The following is a 13,728-nucleotide window of genomic DNA, read 5'->3' as shown; positions in this document are numbered from 1 at the left end:
TCTAAGAGCCGGGCCAGCGGGGGAAGGGCTGTATTCGGTTTTAATACCAGAGCTCATTCATTCACTTTTTGTCCCCCTCTACCCAGACCTCTCTCTCCGTCTCCCAGTGGAGACCGAGCTAAAAACTGAATACATCAACCAGTCGCCTGCCCCTGTCTGTGAGGAGATCAGGAGATATTTATGAGTTGAGGTAAATCCTCAGGGCCCTCTTGAAGGCCCCTGTCATCAAAGAGTGATTTCAGTCCCACTACTCCAGCCCTCCGTGCCCCGAGGGACCACTGCAAAACCTGCCCCCATCCATGGATAAGCCTATAAACTCACATCAAAACACATAAAGGATCCTATCAGGTTTATATTTTTTCTAAAGCTGATATATATAATTACACATGCTCATGTAATGTGAGATCACAACATTACTGTGTCATTCTGTATGAAATAGATATTACAGAGACGCACGGATGAACACTAAGTGAGAGGGGAGGGAACTGCTGTCTGTGCAGTACATGACAAGGCATCCATGACGGTTACAGCTGAAGCAGTGTAAACACGCGTAATAGGGTTACGATTGATGGTCTCACAGTGGTTGTCTCATTAACAAAAGCAATAATGCAATAAAAAGCAAGAGTGTAACTCATGCTTTCTAGATTGCTCAAAGAATCGTCTTCATGGCATGTACACAAACCGTTTTTTTTTCAAGAATGAGTCTATTTACTTCCCTGGAATCTTCTTTTTTATGTTTAAAAACATTTGCATATTTAAACAGTTAATCTTTCTATGATATCTCTCACAGAGCAATTGTCTCCAAACTCAATAGACAATCTTTCAATTAGTATGAGTGTCTTTCTTACAGTAAGTGAATCTGATATTGTAAATCAGCTGGCGAACAAAGGTTCGCCAGCTAACTGACTAACACAATGTAACACAGAGCCAAGCTGAACATTTGCCAGGCAGTGACTTTCCCCTCCAGAGGGACACTAGCTTGACTTTCACTGCCCTGCTCTGTGTATAATGCCACTTGGCTTTGTACCAAGTTGTGGTGGAGGATTGTGAAATTTGAGCAAGTGATAGACAGATAGACAGAACACATCGCATCGTTTTCTCTGTTATGTAATACAATACACAAATGGATGGATGGATGGATGGATGGATGGATGGATGGATGGATGGATAGATAGATAGATAGATAGATAGATAGATAGATAGATAGATAGATAGATGTTAGAAAGGCACAAAGGAAAAGATGACATAGGCAATGTCCCACGAACAGATAAGGAAAATAGACAGCCAAGGTTACAACCTTTGAAGCCAAAAGCACAGTGTCTGCCAGGCGCGGGTAAGGCGAGTGTCTCATTTTCACCACCTTACTGTTATGTTCTGCAGGGATCTGGCGGCATCCCAGCGTGCATCTGTGTCTAATTCTGAGAAAGCCAAGTCAGGCTCAAACACACTTAAACCGTTCCAATCTTTCTAATATTGTTTCAGACATGTGTTTTTTGGGGACTTAGGGTTCATACAAAAAAGATTTATATTTTTATAACTTTTCAATCAGGCACTCTCATTCAGGTTCTATTTGAGAAAGTCATTATTCCACACGAATATCAGTTCATTAAACGTTTCATTCAAGGAGTTAGATTTGTTTGTTGGTTGTTTGGTTGAAGATAGAGTACCCAAACCAGTGCATGTGTTGTTTGTATGATGGCAGCAGGTTTCCTGCATGAGAGACGCTGATGAGAGACTGAACACATCTTACTAAATAGCTTCTATGTGCAGCTCCTCCTTCTTGCCTCCATTAGGAGGTTTGTGCGGTCAATAGATCTTACTGATCTCAATGGACCCTCATATTGATTTGACTAGAGTAGAGGAAGGACAGAGGGATGTTGTATGTGTGATGGATAACCACATTTCGAACAGCAAGAGTTAAAATGTAGATATGTGATGAACTGAAACTATTTACTTATGCACATGATATTCCAACTATTTTAAGATTATTTCTTTGGGTTTTGAAAAAGTGATAAAACAAACACAGGCGAATACAATTATGTTACTTTTTTATATAAAAAGGTTATATAGAGCATTTCAATTTCACATCAACATACCTCTCCATTTACAAAAACACAGCAAAATAAGCCATATAATCACACTTCACTCATAGACAGGGAACGAGAATAAGGTACCTCAACATCATCAGGCAAATTACTGTCATTTTCTAAGATTTTTGAATACCTTTACACACAATCCTCGTGTCACCGAATATTGCAACATGTAGTAGGAAAACGCAAGGAGTAGAGGGGAGAAAGGGAGCAGTTATCTAGCCACGGACAAAACACAGACCAGAAACAAGAGGGATGTACAAAAGAGAGGATTAACGGAAAAAGATATCTGACAATAACATACTTCCAAAAAGCAACCACTGGCAACCATACAGGACAACTACAACAGAGGTGCGGCCACCTGCAGATCTGAGAACCTTGGCGTTTCACAAGGAATCAGTTGCAGGTGACACTTAAGAATCATTCTCTTCTGGTGAGTGGGCCCAGCACAAACAAGCTCTTCACATTAAAGAGAGTTGCACTGGGCTCTTGCTAAATCTAAATATATTTATTTTATATATATCTTTTAACAATAAGTATTTGTTTAACTTTTTTTTAATTGTCATCACAAAAAGACTTAAACCAAAATTATTACAAGTAAATGTGCTAATGTGTTACAATTTTTTTGAATGAACTGACTAGTAACTGTTACCATAGATTTATTGCTTTGTACATTGAATATGGTTACGACTTGCTGCAAGGACTTTAACAGCCCCTTTAACAGGGTTTTCCTTGTCTTCTTAACGGAAACTGTCCCCTATTCCAGCTAAAATCCCACAGTACAAGTTACCTTTGGTTAATTGTGCAAAGGAATTTACACATGAGTAACAGTTTAAACTAAAAGAATCTCAACAGGTGAAACCACAACTTTTGCAGAACAAAAGCAGTTTTGACCCATGCATAACTAACATTCACAGATGTCAAAATAGCATGGAGTGAACATGTGAGTAAAAAATGATATTAAAGAGTCGTGTAGCCTTGACACACTGTGCTTTGTTAAGCTCTTAAATTTCAGCTAAAAATTTCCAAATGTTTTCAATACTATTCCCAAAGCCTTATAAGCAATTGAACCGCACCTTTCGAATTACATAATTATACTACATGGCGTGCTGAGCTAGAGAAACACTTTTGTTGCTTTTTGTTCATCATCTAAAAAACTGTGCTTTATTTCTCCAGTGTCAAAGACCAAAGTCCTCTTTAATCTCTCATAAATATTTTACATACGATGAGTAACACACCATGAGGTATACATAAAATCCACTTTGTTGTGCTGTAAAATGACGCTAAGTGCAATCAGAAAAAAAAGAGACTGTGAAAACCAGTTGCTTGGTTAGGATTCTCTACAGCAGTATTTCTCCATGGATAACTCCAGACAGTTTAATTAAAGGGATACTTCTCCCAAAAATGAAAATTCTGTCATCATTTAATCACCTTCAAGTTGTTCAAAATCTGTATACCATTCTTTGTTCTGATGAACAAAGAGAAAGACATTTCGAAGAATGCTTATAACCAAACAGATCTTGCCCCCCATTGACTCCCATAGTAAGAAAAAATACTTTTCTATTCTGTTGAGCACAAAAATAATTTTGACATTTTGAAGAATGTAGGACAGCAAACAGTTCTGGTGTACTTTTGACAACCATTATGTTTTTTTCCTACAATGGTAGTCAATGGGGTGCGAAATCTGTCTGGTTACAAGCATTCTTCTCTGTGTTCATCAGAAAAAAAGCCATTTAACAGATTTGAAACCACTCGAAGGTAAGTAAATGATTAATTTTTCGGGTGAACTATACCTTTAAGCATTGGTTCTGGGCTCTATAGGCTTCTGTGTTTCGAAGGCTCAGAATAATGGGGTTTTCACAACATTACACCCGATTGCACTTGAAATATAGACACTCTTCTTAATACATAGAACATTTACAGTCTGCCAATTTGATATGTTACATCTCCTTTGTATAATTTATCCTTTATGTTTTACTCCATTAAATTGATCATTTGTGCAAACATATAACATTTTTAGTCTTTTTATATGTCAATCTGTAATCTTTTTAAGAACTCTCAAACGTCTACAAAATCTACAGTGGGCGTACAATTTTATACTGTGCTGTATGTACAGTTGCCCTAAAAGTATATGGACACTCAAGTCACATTTACAAATGCACCAATTTTTTTTCAGGTCTTTGTGAAAATGGAAGTTTACTCTGAGAAACGTTCATGCATCAATTTTGTGTCGATGTCACGTCATTTAATTGTTTGTTAACTATTGTTAATGTGGCTAAGTTGTCCAAATACATTATTGTGGCCACTGTACGTTTATGTCCTTGTACAGGTGTGTGCAGTAGACTGTGAGTGTATTCGGTCTAAGAGTAATTTCCACCCTGCCTGTTTCCATAACCTCTTTCTTCCACCCCCTCCTGTACATACTCCTCACGCTTATCCCATCCTTCCGCCCATCCGCCATTCAACTGTGAGGTGGCACCATAGGTTTTGGCCGGACCTCCCAGGGCACCATAGCTCTGGGTGATGTCCCCTGTTTCCTCAGCCAGCTCATCTTCATCGATGAAGCCACACTTCTCCTCGCTGGTCTGCTCTGGATCCGCCCATGGCTGTTTCTCCCCCGAGGCAAAGAGGCCATAGAAGATTACACCACCATAATGCACCAGGGCAGCGATAAGAAACACATACTGCCACTCTTCTCGGGTCTGAGGGAAAGAAAGAGTTGTCAGGATTTCTGACATCAAAGGCTGAACTGTCATCAATATAAACTCATCCAGCGGAGCAGCATGAATAATGCATGAGAAAAAAGATCTGAGCAGCAATAGCAATAGACATGGACACATAGTTTATGAATGATTTAAATTTTCTAAAGGAATTGAAGGAATTTAAAGATTATAAATCTTTAGCTGCACTGCTTAAAGTATGTCACAGCTCACCATCTTAGTCCAATTTCAATCAATGTTGCAGTTAATATTAAATTTTTCTGGGGTAATCTTACACCTCACCAATTTACACAAGAAATTCAAAACAGCCAACAATTAAAAAATCAATCTAACCTATATTTATAGTATAACCGAAAAGAAGTCAAGATATAGTCCTACCTTGTGTTTGGTCATAGCTCCAACAATAAGAGGGCACACCATTCCCGACAAAGTTCCCACTCCATTAGAGATTCCCATGAGGATACTGGCATATCGAGGAGCGATGTCTAAGTGATTGACATTAAATCCTGATGGACAGCAAAGGAAAATATTGTTTTAACATGTTACAAATCGATTTTATTTTTCAGATAACTTCCATTCCATCAACAAACAATCTCATGTTGTTTATTCTCTGCATTTTGGTACATGTTTTACAGTATTTCTAACACAATGTTAGAGATTCCGCCTAAAAATAGAAAGAGCCGCCATCTTGTAAAGCGTAGGAGTCTCTAGCCCCTCCAGCTCAGAGTGCTCTGTCTGGATGTACTGCCTGCGCTGTTGCTCTCAGGGGACACTGTGTATGAATTATTTAAAGAGTCCAGCAGAAAAACTAATTCCTTCCAAGAAGCAATGATGAAAAAGCAGATTTTAATGAAAAAATGGAGAACGTGATATTTTGTTAGAATGGAGGGCTTTCTACCAATGTTCAGAGGCTATGCATTGTTCCATTTTTATTAATGTGTTTCATTTGACATTGTGGTGTGTAACAACATGTTGATTAAGACACATGTTTTCTCAAAGGCAAAGATTGTTCTAAAGATCCTCACCTGATATTGCAAACCCACTGAAGCCAACAGCTAACACAAGGAAAGAAATGGAGACCGCTTTACTGTGGGAGTAACCCACAATCAACAATAGTGTGGCCTCCATCCCAAAGCCTTGATAAAAAACATATGAATAATAATTAGAGTTAAGACAAATAAAAAAAAATATGACTTTAAACTGTTTTACTGAAATTGTCAAATACTTGACTGTATAATAATTGTGCATTGCTTTTCATTCATTATTTTGATATGAATCAATTTTATGAAACTAAGCCAAGGTCAGAGTTAAGCTAAGTGTAGATAAGCTTGATGCCACTCACCTCCACAGTTCATGATCTTCCGAACTGTGGTGGTAGACAGGATGTTTTTACAGCGAAGGTAATCAGCTAGCTGTCCTCCAATGGGCACAATAATGGTCATCACCAGATGGGGCAGGGCTGACAGCATGCCAACCTAAAAGAGGGAGTTGACATACTGTTTAGTAAAATCTTATTAATGACAAACTGCAAAATAAATGATTTGATAGACTGGATAAATGTTATGAAAGGTATAGAAACAACAATGCAACATTCCTGCAATCTGAATAGCATCACCATTAGTTTGTTAATTCTAACTATAAGATGTAAAAACACAATTTAATGCTTAACTGTAAGAAGTGAGAAAACAAGAGGGAAATGAGATGCAAACACAGACTTAAATCACAGATAAGCGATTAATGAATAATTCATTATGATCTGTTCGCAATGAATAATTCAACAACCAGTTTCAGACCTTGGGGATTGACAAAGGTCACGCATTTACTGATGCACTCTGGAATTATACTGTACACAAAAATCATCTCAGACACTAATGACAGAGATTTTGACCCAAATAAAGCTTTAATTGCTTATTATGTAATTGTTCATTAGGATTTTGATATTGTTATTAACAAGGGTCTAGTCTTTTTCAAAACCATAGGACATTCAAATAAAGGAAACTTTTATGAAATTACCTTGCTAATCTCTAAACCAAACACCTCCTCGAAGTATGCAGGTTGGCTAATGAGCAGCAAGTAGAAGGTCCAACTCCTGCAGAAGTTGGCAACAATGATTGCATAGACGGGCATGGATGTGAAAAATTTCTTCCAAGGTGTCTTGAATTTCTGTGGGAGAAGTTAGAATTGCCATATTCATAAATTCTTCACCCTACCATTATCAACATTAAAATCATACAAGTGAGGTATCACCGCTGATATTGTTTTTTTTTTCCAATGATGTGCTGTAAGAAGCCATTGATGCTGCAAGAGGCCATAATGCAAATGGAATAAACCTTACTGAATGCATGACATAAGACAAAATCATACAGCCTAAATTTGTATGACCAAAAACACAAATGCTATGTGGGACGAAATGGCTAACCGATATTTTATCAACGACAGACAGCATCTATATTTAAAAAGCACAATGTATGAGCAAGTCTTCTTTGTCTTTTAACATGCAGGTTGACCTCGATTTCCAACACAAGCTTGCTTATTATTTTACGAGGTGGTTAATTTCATTTTCGTACGATCTTATTAGTACGTTTTAGTACAATTTGCTGTCATGCCAGTGACAGGTTTAGGGGTGGGGTTAGGGGAGGGGCTTCGGTACAGTTTTTTTCTAAAAAAATCACGTTTTATAAACTACTATCTTATGAATTCACACAAATTAGTCACCTTAAAATAATTAAAGTATGAAATTAGGTTGCACAAATTAATTTTATCCCAAGCCTAAACGGATTACAAATATGGCCACCAATTTGCATATGGTCTATAAGGACAAGTAACAGATAATATCTCAGCACTCTCCATCGAAGCTTTGACGAAATTTTAGAATAATTTTTTTCCCAGCCTTGTGCCCAGAACAGACTTCCTGGCCAGCCATCAAAACAAAATGCCGGTGTACTCTTAAAAAACTGCTTTCAAAGCAAAATCAGTTTTGTGTCAAGGTTCTGAACTAACTCACTTCTAAAGGACCCATCAGATTAGCGCTCTCTCCAATGCTCTCCTCAATGTAGCAGCGTTCTTCCTCTGTGATGGTGGGGTGTTCAGCTGGACTCTCATATGACACCAAGATCCAGAACATATACCACATAATTCCAAAGCAGCCTACGGAGAACAAATTCAAAGAAGACTGTGTTTGAAGCAGGCAAAAGTAAAGATAAGATCAGATGACTGATATCATCATATAACTGTACATTCATTATTTTTGCGAGGTGCAAAGTCTTGGCACAGTGACAGACAGCTTCGTAGAGCAGAGGCATGGAAGTAGAGGAAAAATCAACACCCAGCATCAGTGTGTTAATCTATACTACACTTATCAAAATTCACTTATCAAAACCGTTACAATGAAAGTTTAACATATAACTGTAGTTCAAAATATACACACACTCACCATAGACATAGAAAACAGATGACCAGCCAGTATACTGCACCAGGATCCCAGCAAGAGGCATGGCAATGACAGCGCCTGCATATGACCCTGTAAAATGGGAAACCAAGATCATATGAGAAGTGAAATGATGGGGATAATGGTTGAGAAATTTGTAAAATAAACTGTGTGTTTAAACACAAATTGTGTTAACGCATTACATATAATTTTCCTCTTTCCTTGATTGGTGAATATGCATGCAAGACATGAGGTACATTTAGCATATCAGCAATGTTTATAAGCATTATATGAAATACCAATTGAACTGAAAATTATTATATTCTGATCGACATAATGTAAGTTACCACAGAAGGAGGTTGTTGCCAGCCGGCTTCTTTCCATTGGAGGGGCCCACTTACTCCAGATGCCATGGCATGCTGGGTAGGTTACACCCTAGAAAAGCAATAATGTTTAGACAAAAAAAAAATCATTTTTACAATAAGCTAATGTATATAAAACAAATACAAGTCTAATGTGAAAGCCAAATGTCTATTCTATCAATTGCGGTTAAAATTAAAATTCAAACAAATATAAAATAGAATAATACTCAACATTGTTGGCATGGTGGAAACAATGTTGCTGTTTTTGTCAAACAGATAGTGCCCTACAGATCAATAGAGCTGGACAAAGCCTGGGTTATTATTCTCTCAGAAATATCCTCAGGCCATAATTGATTGTTATATGACTTTTGGCTGTCCCACTTAGGATTCCCACAATAAACTAATAAAAAATGAAAAAATAATATATGAATGGTGAAATTCGGAATTATGAAACGCGGATCAAAATGTTACAAAGGATGTTAAAAAAGCACATTTCCTACCTCTACAAGCCCTTGTAATATCCTGACGAAAATGACGCAGCCATAGTGACTTTGTGCAGCTGAGGGGATGAACATATTCAGTATGGACGTGAGGAGAATAGCAGCCCCAAAGACCCTAATAGAAGGAAACGTAATTACATTATAGACTGCTGTGCTAAACAAATCTATAAGCTTATGTTTTTATTTATTAGGTCATTCTTGAGCCTACTGAGCAACCGCAAATATTATGTAACTGTATAGTCTACTCACAGATACTGTTTCAAAGGGAACTTGTACACGTGTATGTCGCAGAGTATCCTTGTATTTAATTTATTTGTGGTCGACCCTGATTTTTTGGTTTACACCAATGTTGAGAAATTATCTAAGATAGACTATTTAAGCAGTTACATTTTATTCAGCAAAAAGAAGGCTATATACAACAAAATGTGAATATCTGCCTTCCGTGTTTTATATTTGTTGTTAAGAAACGTGGGTGCCAGGACGGTTGTTTTTGGTCTGTGCCAGTGCCACAAAGGAACGTGTTTTCAATTCTCGTCAGGTGTGGTAGAGACGAAGCCCCTCTCACCTCAGATCCTCGCCAAGCAGCGCTAATGGGATTGGGGGAGTTCTTCAGCACGAGACTCGCTGATTATCTCAATCACATCAACCAGGCCGAAAAATGAATTGAGAACTTGCATGATTTTTGCAACGAATAAAACTATCACATCACATATTTGACTTTCTGAATCAAATGTTTAACCTTCTATGATTTCTGTACACAGATAAATCAAATGTTATCATGGCAGTTTTATTTTTGGAACATTGTTGTGTGACATATGAGGCACGTGCAAACCCTCTGGCAACATGTCTGGGGCTGGTTGCCATGCCCTCCTCATTGGGCAGATTAGACACGGTTTCCCCCGGGATCTCATTAACAGGTGGAGAATGCCTCACAGACCCGCTCCCACAGTCTAATTCTACAACCCACACGACGGGTCAGCATGCACTCTGCCATACAGACATTACTTAAAACACAAGACCTCCTCAGGCACAGACTGGTCAACCATTGCAATGAATCCCTGTTCTCTCTCTCTCTCTCTCTCTCTCTATCTCTCAGATATGATTTCTCCTCTCACTCTTAAAAACATTAAATGCTAAATACTCATTTTAAATTCTGTATTGAATTATAGGCTACATTCGGTGACACAAAAATGCCTTCCGATTTATGATGTAAAAATATACAATTGATTCCACGTATGAAACAAGTTAATAGATTTAGTACGATTCCAAAAATACTATTTAAACGTTCATAGGCTAACATAATCGCACGTTAAATCCATTGCTCACAGCTTAAACGAATATTGTCGTGTTACAACGTTAAACAGATATAAAATTAACAACATACAAAATAATGCATTAAATCTATTAGAACATGTTATAAGCGTAGGCATATACTCGATACTATTTTCACAAGGATTACTTACTGTTCATTTTACCGTTAATAATTACTACTAAATATGTATTTTTATTTAGTATAGGCCAAATACGACATCATTAGACATCATTATTGTAGGTATGGGCAGCATATTTTTTATAATAAAATAAGGACAAAATCAAAAAAACAAATGCAATTCATTTGGTTTTTTTAAATTTTGAGCTATAATGTGGGATAAGAATCTGAATGAATAAATAAAAATGAGCATTTGTATATGGCTTTACCTGTTCGCTGCCAGTCTAGAGCAAATGTATCCCCCAGGAATTTGCGTCACAATATAACCCCAGAAAAACGAGCCATGAATCATTCCCACTGTTTCAGGGTCCCAGTTAAACTTTGCCTTCTGAGAAAGAGAAATTAAGCAAAATATCATGTAGCTATTGAACACATTGTAAAAGTCGAGAGACATTTTTAGAATAAAACGCACACATTATCACAGACCACTAATATCAGGTTTTAAAGCCTAAAGTTATGCATGTTATTAATAATTTCGTTAATATCATATTTATTCGTTAATCTTGCTATAACGGAAACATTTATTTTCACAAGTCACAACACAAAAAACAGACAAATATTGATTATTTCGCACCCACTAAAAAAATAATTGACGAAGATGTTGTATTTGTTTCCAGCTCAAGAGTTAATCAATTGCGTGGCAATGACATCCAAGTCACCAAGGTCAGCATTTCAATATTATCCAAGCTGTTCAACAAATCTCTTATCACATAGGGCAAACAAATAAAAATGTTGTTGTTGTCGTTTTGTTTTTATATTCCCAATATTTTAACAAAGTAGGCTAAAGGCCTAAATGTGTGTACATTTGTAAAGACAGTATGTCTACATTGGGATTACGAGCGACATAGACATAAAATCCAAGTATGGCACGCGCACAAACCTCTTTGATGATTATCTTTCCGTTCAGGTGAATGGTGCTGTTGTTAACCATGCTCACTATGGCCACGCCTAAATTGCAGCGGATACCGAAAGAGATGCAGAACCCGAGACCGCTCATCATGGCGATGATGTAGCGGCGCGGTAGTCCAAAGCACGTGCAGTCGCACAGAGGTGCCTTTCTCTCTTTGGTCTGGGCAGGCCGTCCATCTTCGGTTAGTTCAATGTTGTCGCCAGTTTTTTGTCGCTTTTCTAACACCCTGCAGCAGTCAGAAGAGAGCTATTAGACTCGTTGTTCTTGTATTTAAGAGCTACTTGAGTTCCAGGACTATAACGCTCATCTGGTAGGATTCATTAATGAAACTCTTGCACTCTTCAACAATTTTCTTTGGTTGCAAACAAATCAAATCTGACTTAAGTCATCGACTCTTAAACACAAATGCTAAATGCATTCTTTCCAGTCGATTCCGAAACACAGACAGATTCTGTAGACTATAGTGCTTTTATGGCTAACAAAATAGTTAGCATGTTTCTTAAACATTTTTCAAAGTCACCAACCTCAACAAATGTAATATTTTAATGTAGAATGCACAGTCTTCTTGTGCTGCTGAAAAGATCTCTACCGCATTGCAGTATTCGCTTCACCTTCACCCTCATTTACATTTACACGGCCTTAATGTAGGCTATACCGATTTTCTTAACGTAATTTACACATTATTTCTACAATTATATGTGTCATATGTATACACAGCAAAATTGCTATAATTATTTATTACAAAAACACACTGTGGGAAGATGAATTTTCAAGTGTATCGAAATGTGCAAAAAGAAAAAAGAAATAAATTTCGATTCATACACATCGCATAATGCATCATTTATACATGCGACGGCAGAAAAATGACTTTAATTATGCCTTTCTTCTTGCTTAATATAGCACTGTTATACGATTGTAAAATAGAATGTAAATAGAAGACAAACACGAGAAAATGTCCTAAGCCAACTTCATTTTGAAAAAAATGTAAATTATAAAGCTTTAACATTTTAATAGGAAACGAAAAAATGAGAAAAGAAGATGCGGTATTTTAAAAAAATGTTGGGAAGTAAAATAAATCTTTTGAAATGTACAGACCATACAAAATATTGGCTATTTAAAATGACCGTTTAATTCTTGCATAAATCTCAAAGAGAGTATTTTACATGACGGATTGTTTGACTCGATATAAAAGGCCATCGAACCAAACAATACAGTTATCTATACCTGATTTATTTTTCGTTTTTGCAGGTATTTAGATAATCTGTGAATGGTCTGTTAAAAAGAAAGCCACACTCAAGGGAATACTCTAATTGAACGATTACTATTCAATCGTAAATGCATTTTATTCACTGGATTACTACGTTTAAAGATAGGAAACTTGCATGCCTCTCTCCCCTCCTCCTGAGATCATGCAGAATTACATAATTTTATTCACGTCTCCATAAGGCGTGACGCCAAAACGGATCGGGAAACACGCTATGAAATTGATAGCAGAAATAGATAAAACCTCTTTACTGTGTTATAGTTGTCGATCTTTAAATAATGAAGTGCGATAACACATATAGTATACATTCTTCTGACGTAATTGAATCATTGAATATGTGAGAATATCTTACTTGTGCAAGTGCCCCAGTACCTTTCCTGATAGCTGTTTCAGCCCCTCTTTGCTGGGCGTAAAACCAGGCTCCTTCGGAGTATCCATGACCAAATGTAATAATCCGTCGTTTTTTCCCGTTTACGTTAAAGTACCATGTCACAGTGTGAGATGGCAGAAGATACCGTACCGATACCCAGCGGATCAATGATTCAGTAAGACGTATCAGGAAAACTCACCACGGTGTTCACAGCGAGTAAAAAACGCCTACACAAGACAAATATCAAGAGTGGTCTGGCAAGGTCTACTTGTCATTATAAACTCATATACCGCCCCACGTGCGATGAAGGAACGCGCTGCCATCTCAGACAAAAAAAAACACATTAACGCACACGTTAAAACGACGAGTTTAAAACGAGATCGGATTAGAAAAAAAACACAAATTCTGTAAATAAATTGTTATTGATCCTCGTCTCGCACGGTCATCTTTTCGGTGGAAAGTGACAGTTCAGTGGCTTTACAGGGAAGTGAAGGGCTTTCAGCACCAAGGTCAGCGACAGGCTCGCGTGTAGCCCAAGCGGCGCGAGGTTCCCGCCGCTGCTCCTGTGCCAGCGAGGACTGCGCTGTGCGCGAGGT

At 37.5% G+C, this 13,728-nt stretch overlaps 1 protein-coding gene across 1 annotated transcript; it reads right to left on the bottom strand.

The window, feature by feature from the left end:
* Window positions 1–2,077: 2,077 nt before the first annotated feature.
* slc17a6b (solute carrier family 17 member 6b) lies at window positions 2,078–13,693 on the bottom strand. Its single transcript, XM_056762594.1, has 12 exons — window positions 13,115–13,693; window positions 11,469–11,724; window positions 10,798–10,916; window positions 9,100–9,214; window positions 8,585–8,672; window positions 8,244–8,330; window positions 7,815–7,957; window positions 6,824–6,973; window positions 6,153–6,285; window positions 5,836–5,946; window positions 5,189–5,316; window positions 2,078–4,792 (listed from the first exon to the last, which is right to left on the bottom strand). Exons 1-12 carry the CDS (start codon window positions 13,198–13,200, stop codon window positions 4,451–4,453), a joined length of 1,758 nt encoding a protein of 585 aa, XP_056618572.1. The 5' UTR covers window positions 13,201–13,693; the 3' UTR covers window positions 2,078–4,450.
* Window positions 13,694–13,728: the final 35 nt, after the last annotated feature.

Source organism: Triplophysa dalaica, chromosome 1, assembly GCF_015846415.1.
Source record: "Triplophysa dalaica isolate WHDGS20190420 chromosome 1, ASM1584641v1, whole genome shotgun sequence".
NCBI classification, from domain to species: Eukaryota; Metazoa; Chordata; class Actinopteri; order Cypriniformes; family Nemacheilidae; genus Triplophysa; species Triplophysa dalaica.
This window is presented reverse-complemented; position numbering and strand designations above follow the sequence as displayed.

Excerpts from the sequence above, each read along its gene's own strand:
- slc17a6b (XM_056762594.1), bottom strand. The coding sequence starts at position 13,200 with ATGGATACTCCGAAGGAGCCTGGTTTTACGCCCAGCAAAGAGGGGCTG. Across the intron at positions 9,215-10,797 it reads TCTAGACTGGCAGCGAACAG|GGTCTTTGGGGCTGCTATTC; the intron begins GTAAAGCCATAT and ends TCCTTCTATTAG. Across the intron at positions 6,974-7,814 it reads ATCTGATGGGTCCTTTAGAA|AAATTCAAGACACCTTGGAA; the intron begins GTGAGTTAGTTC and ends CTTCTCCCACAG.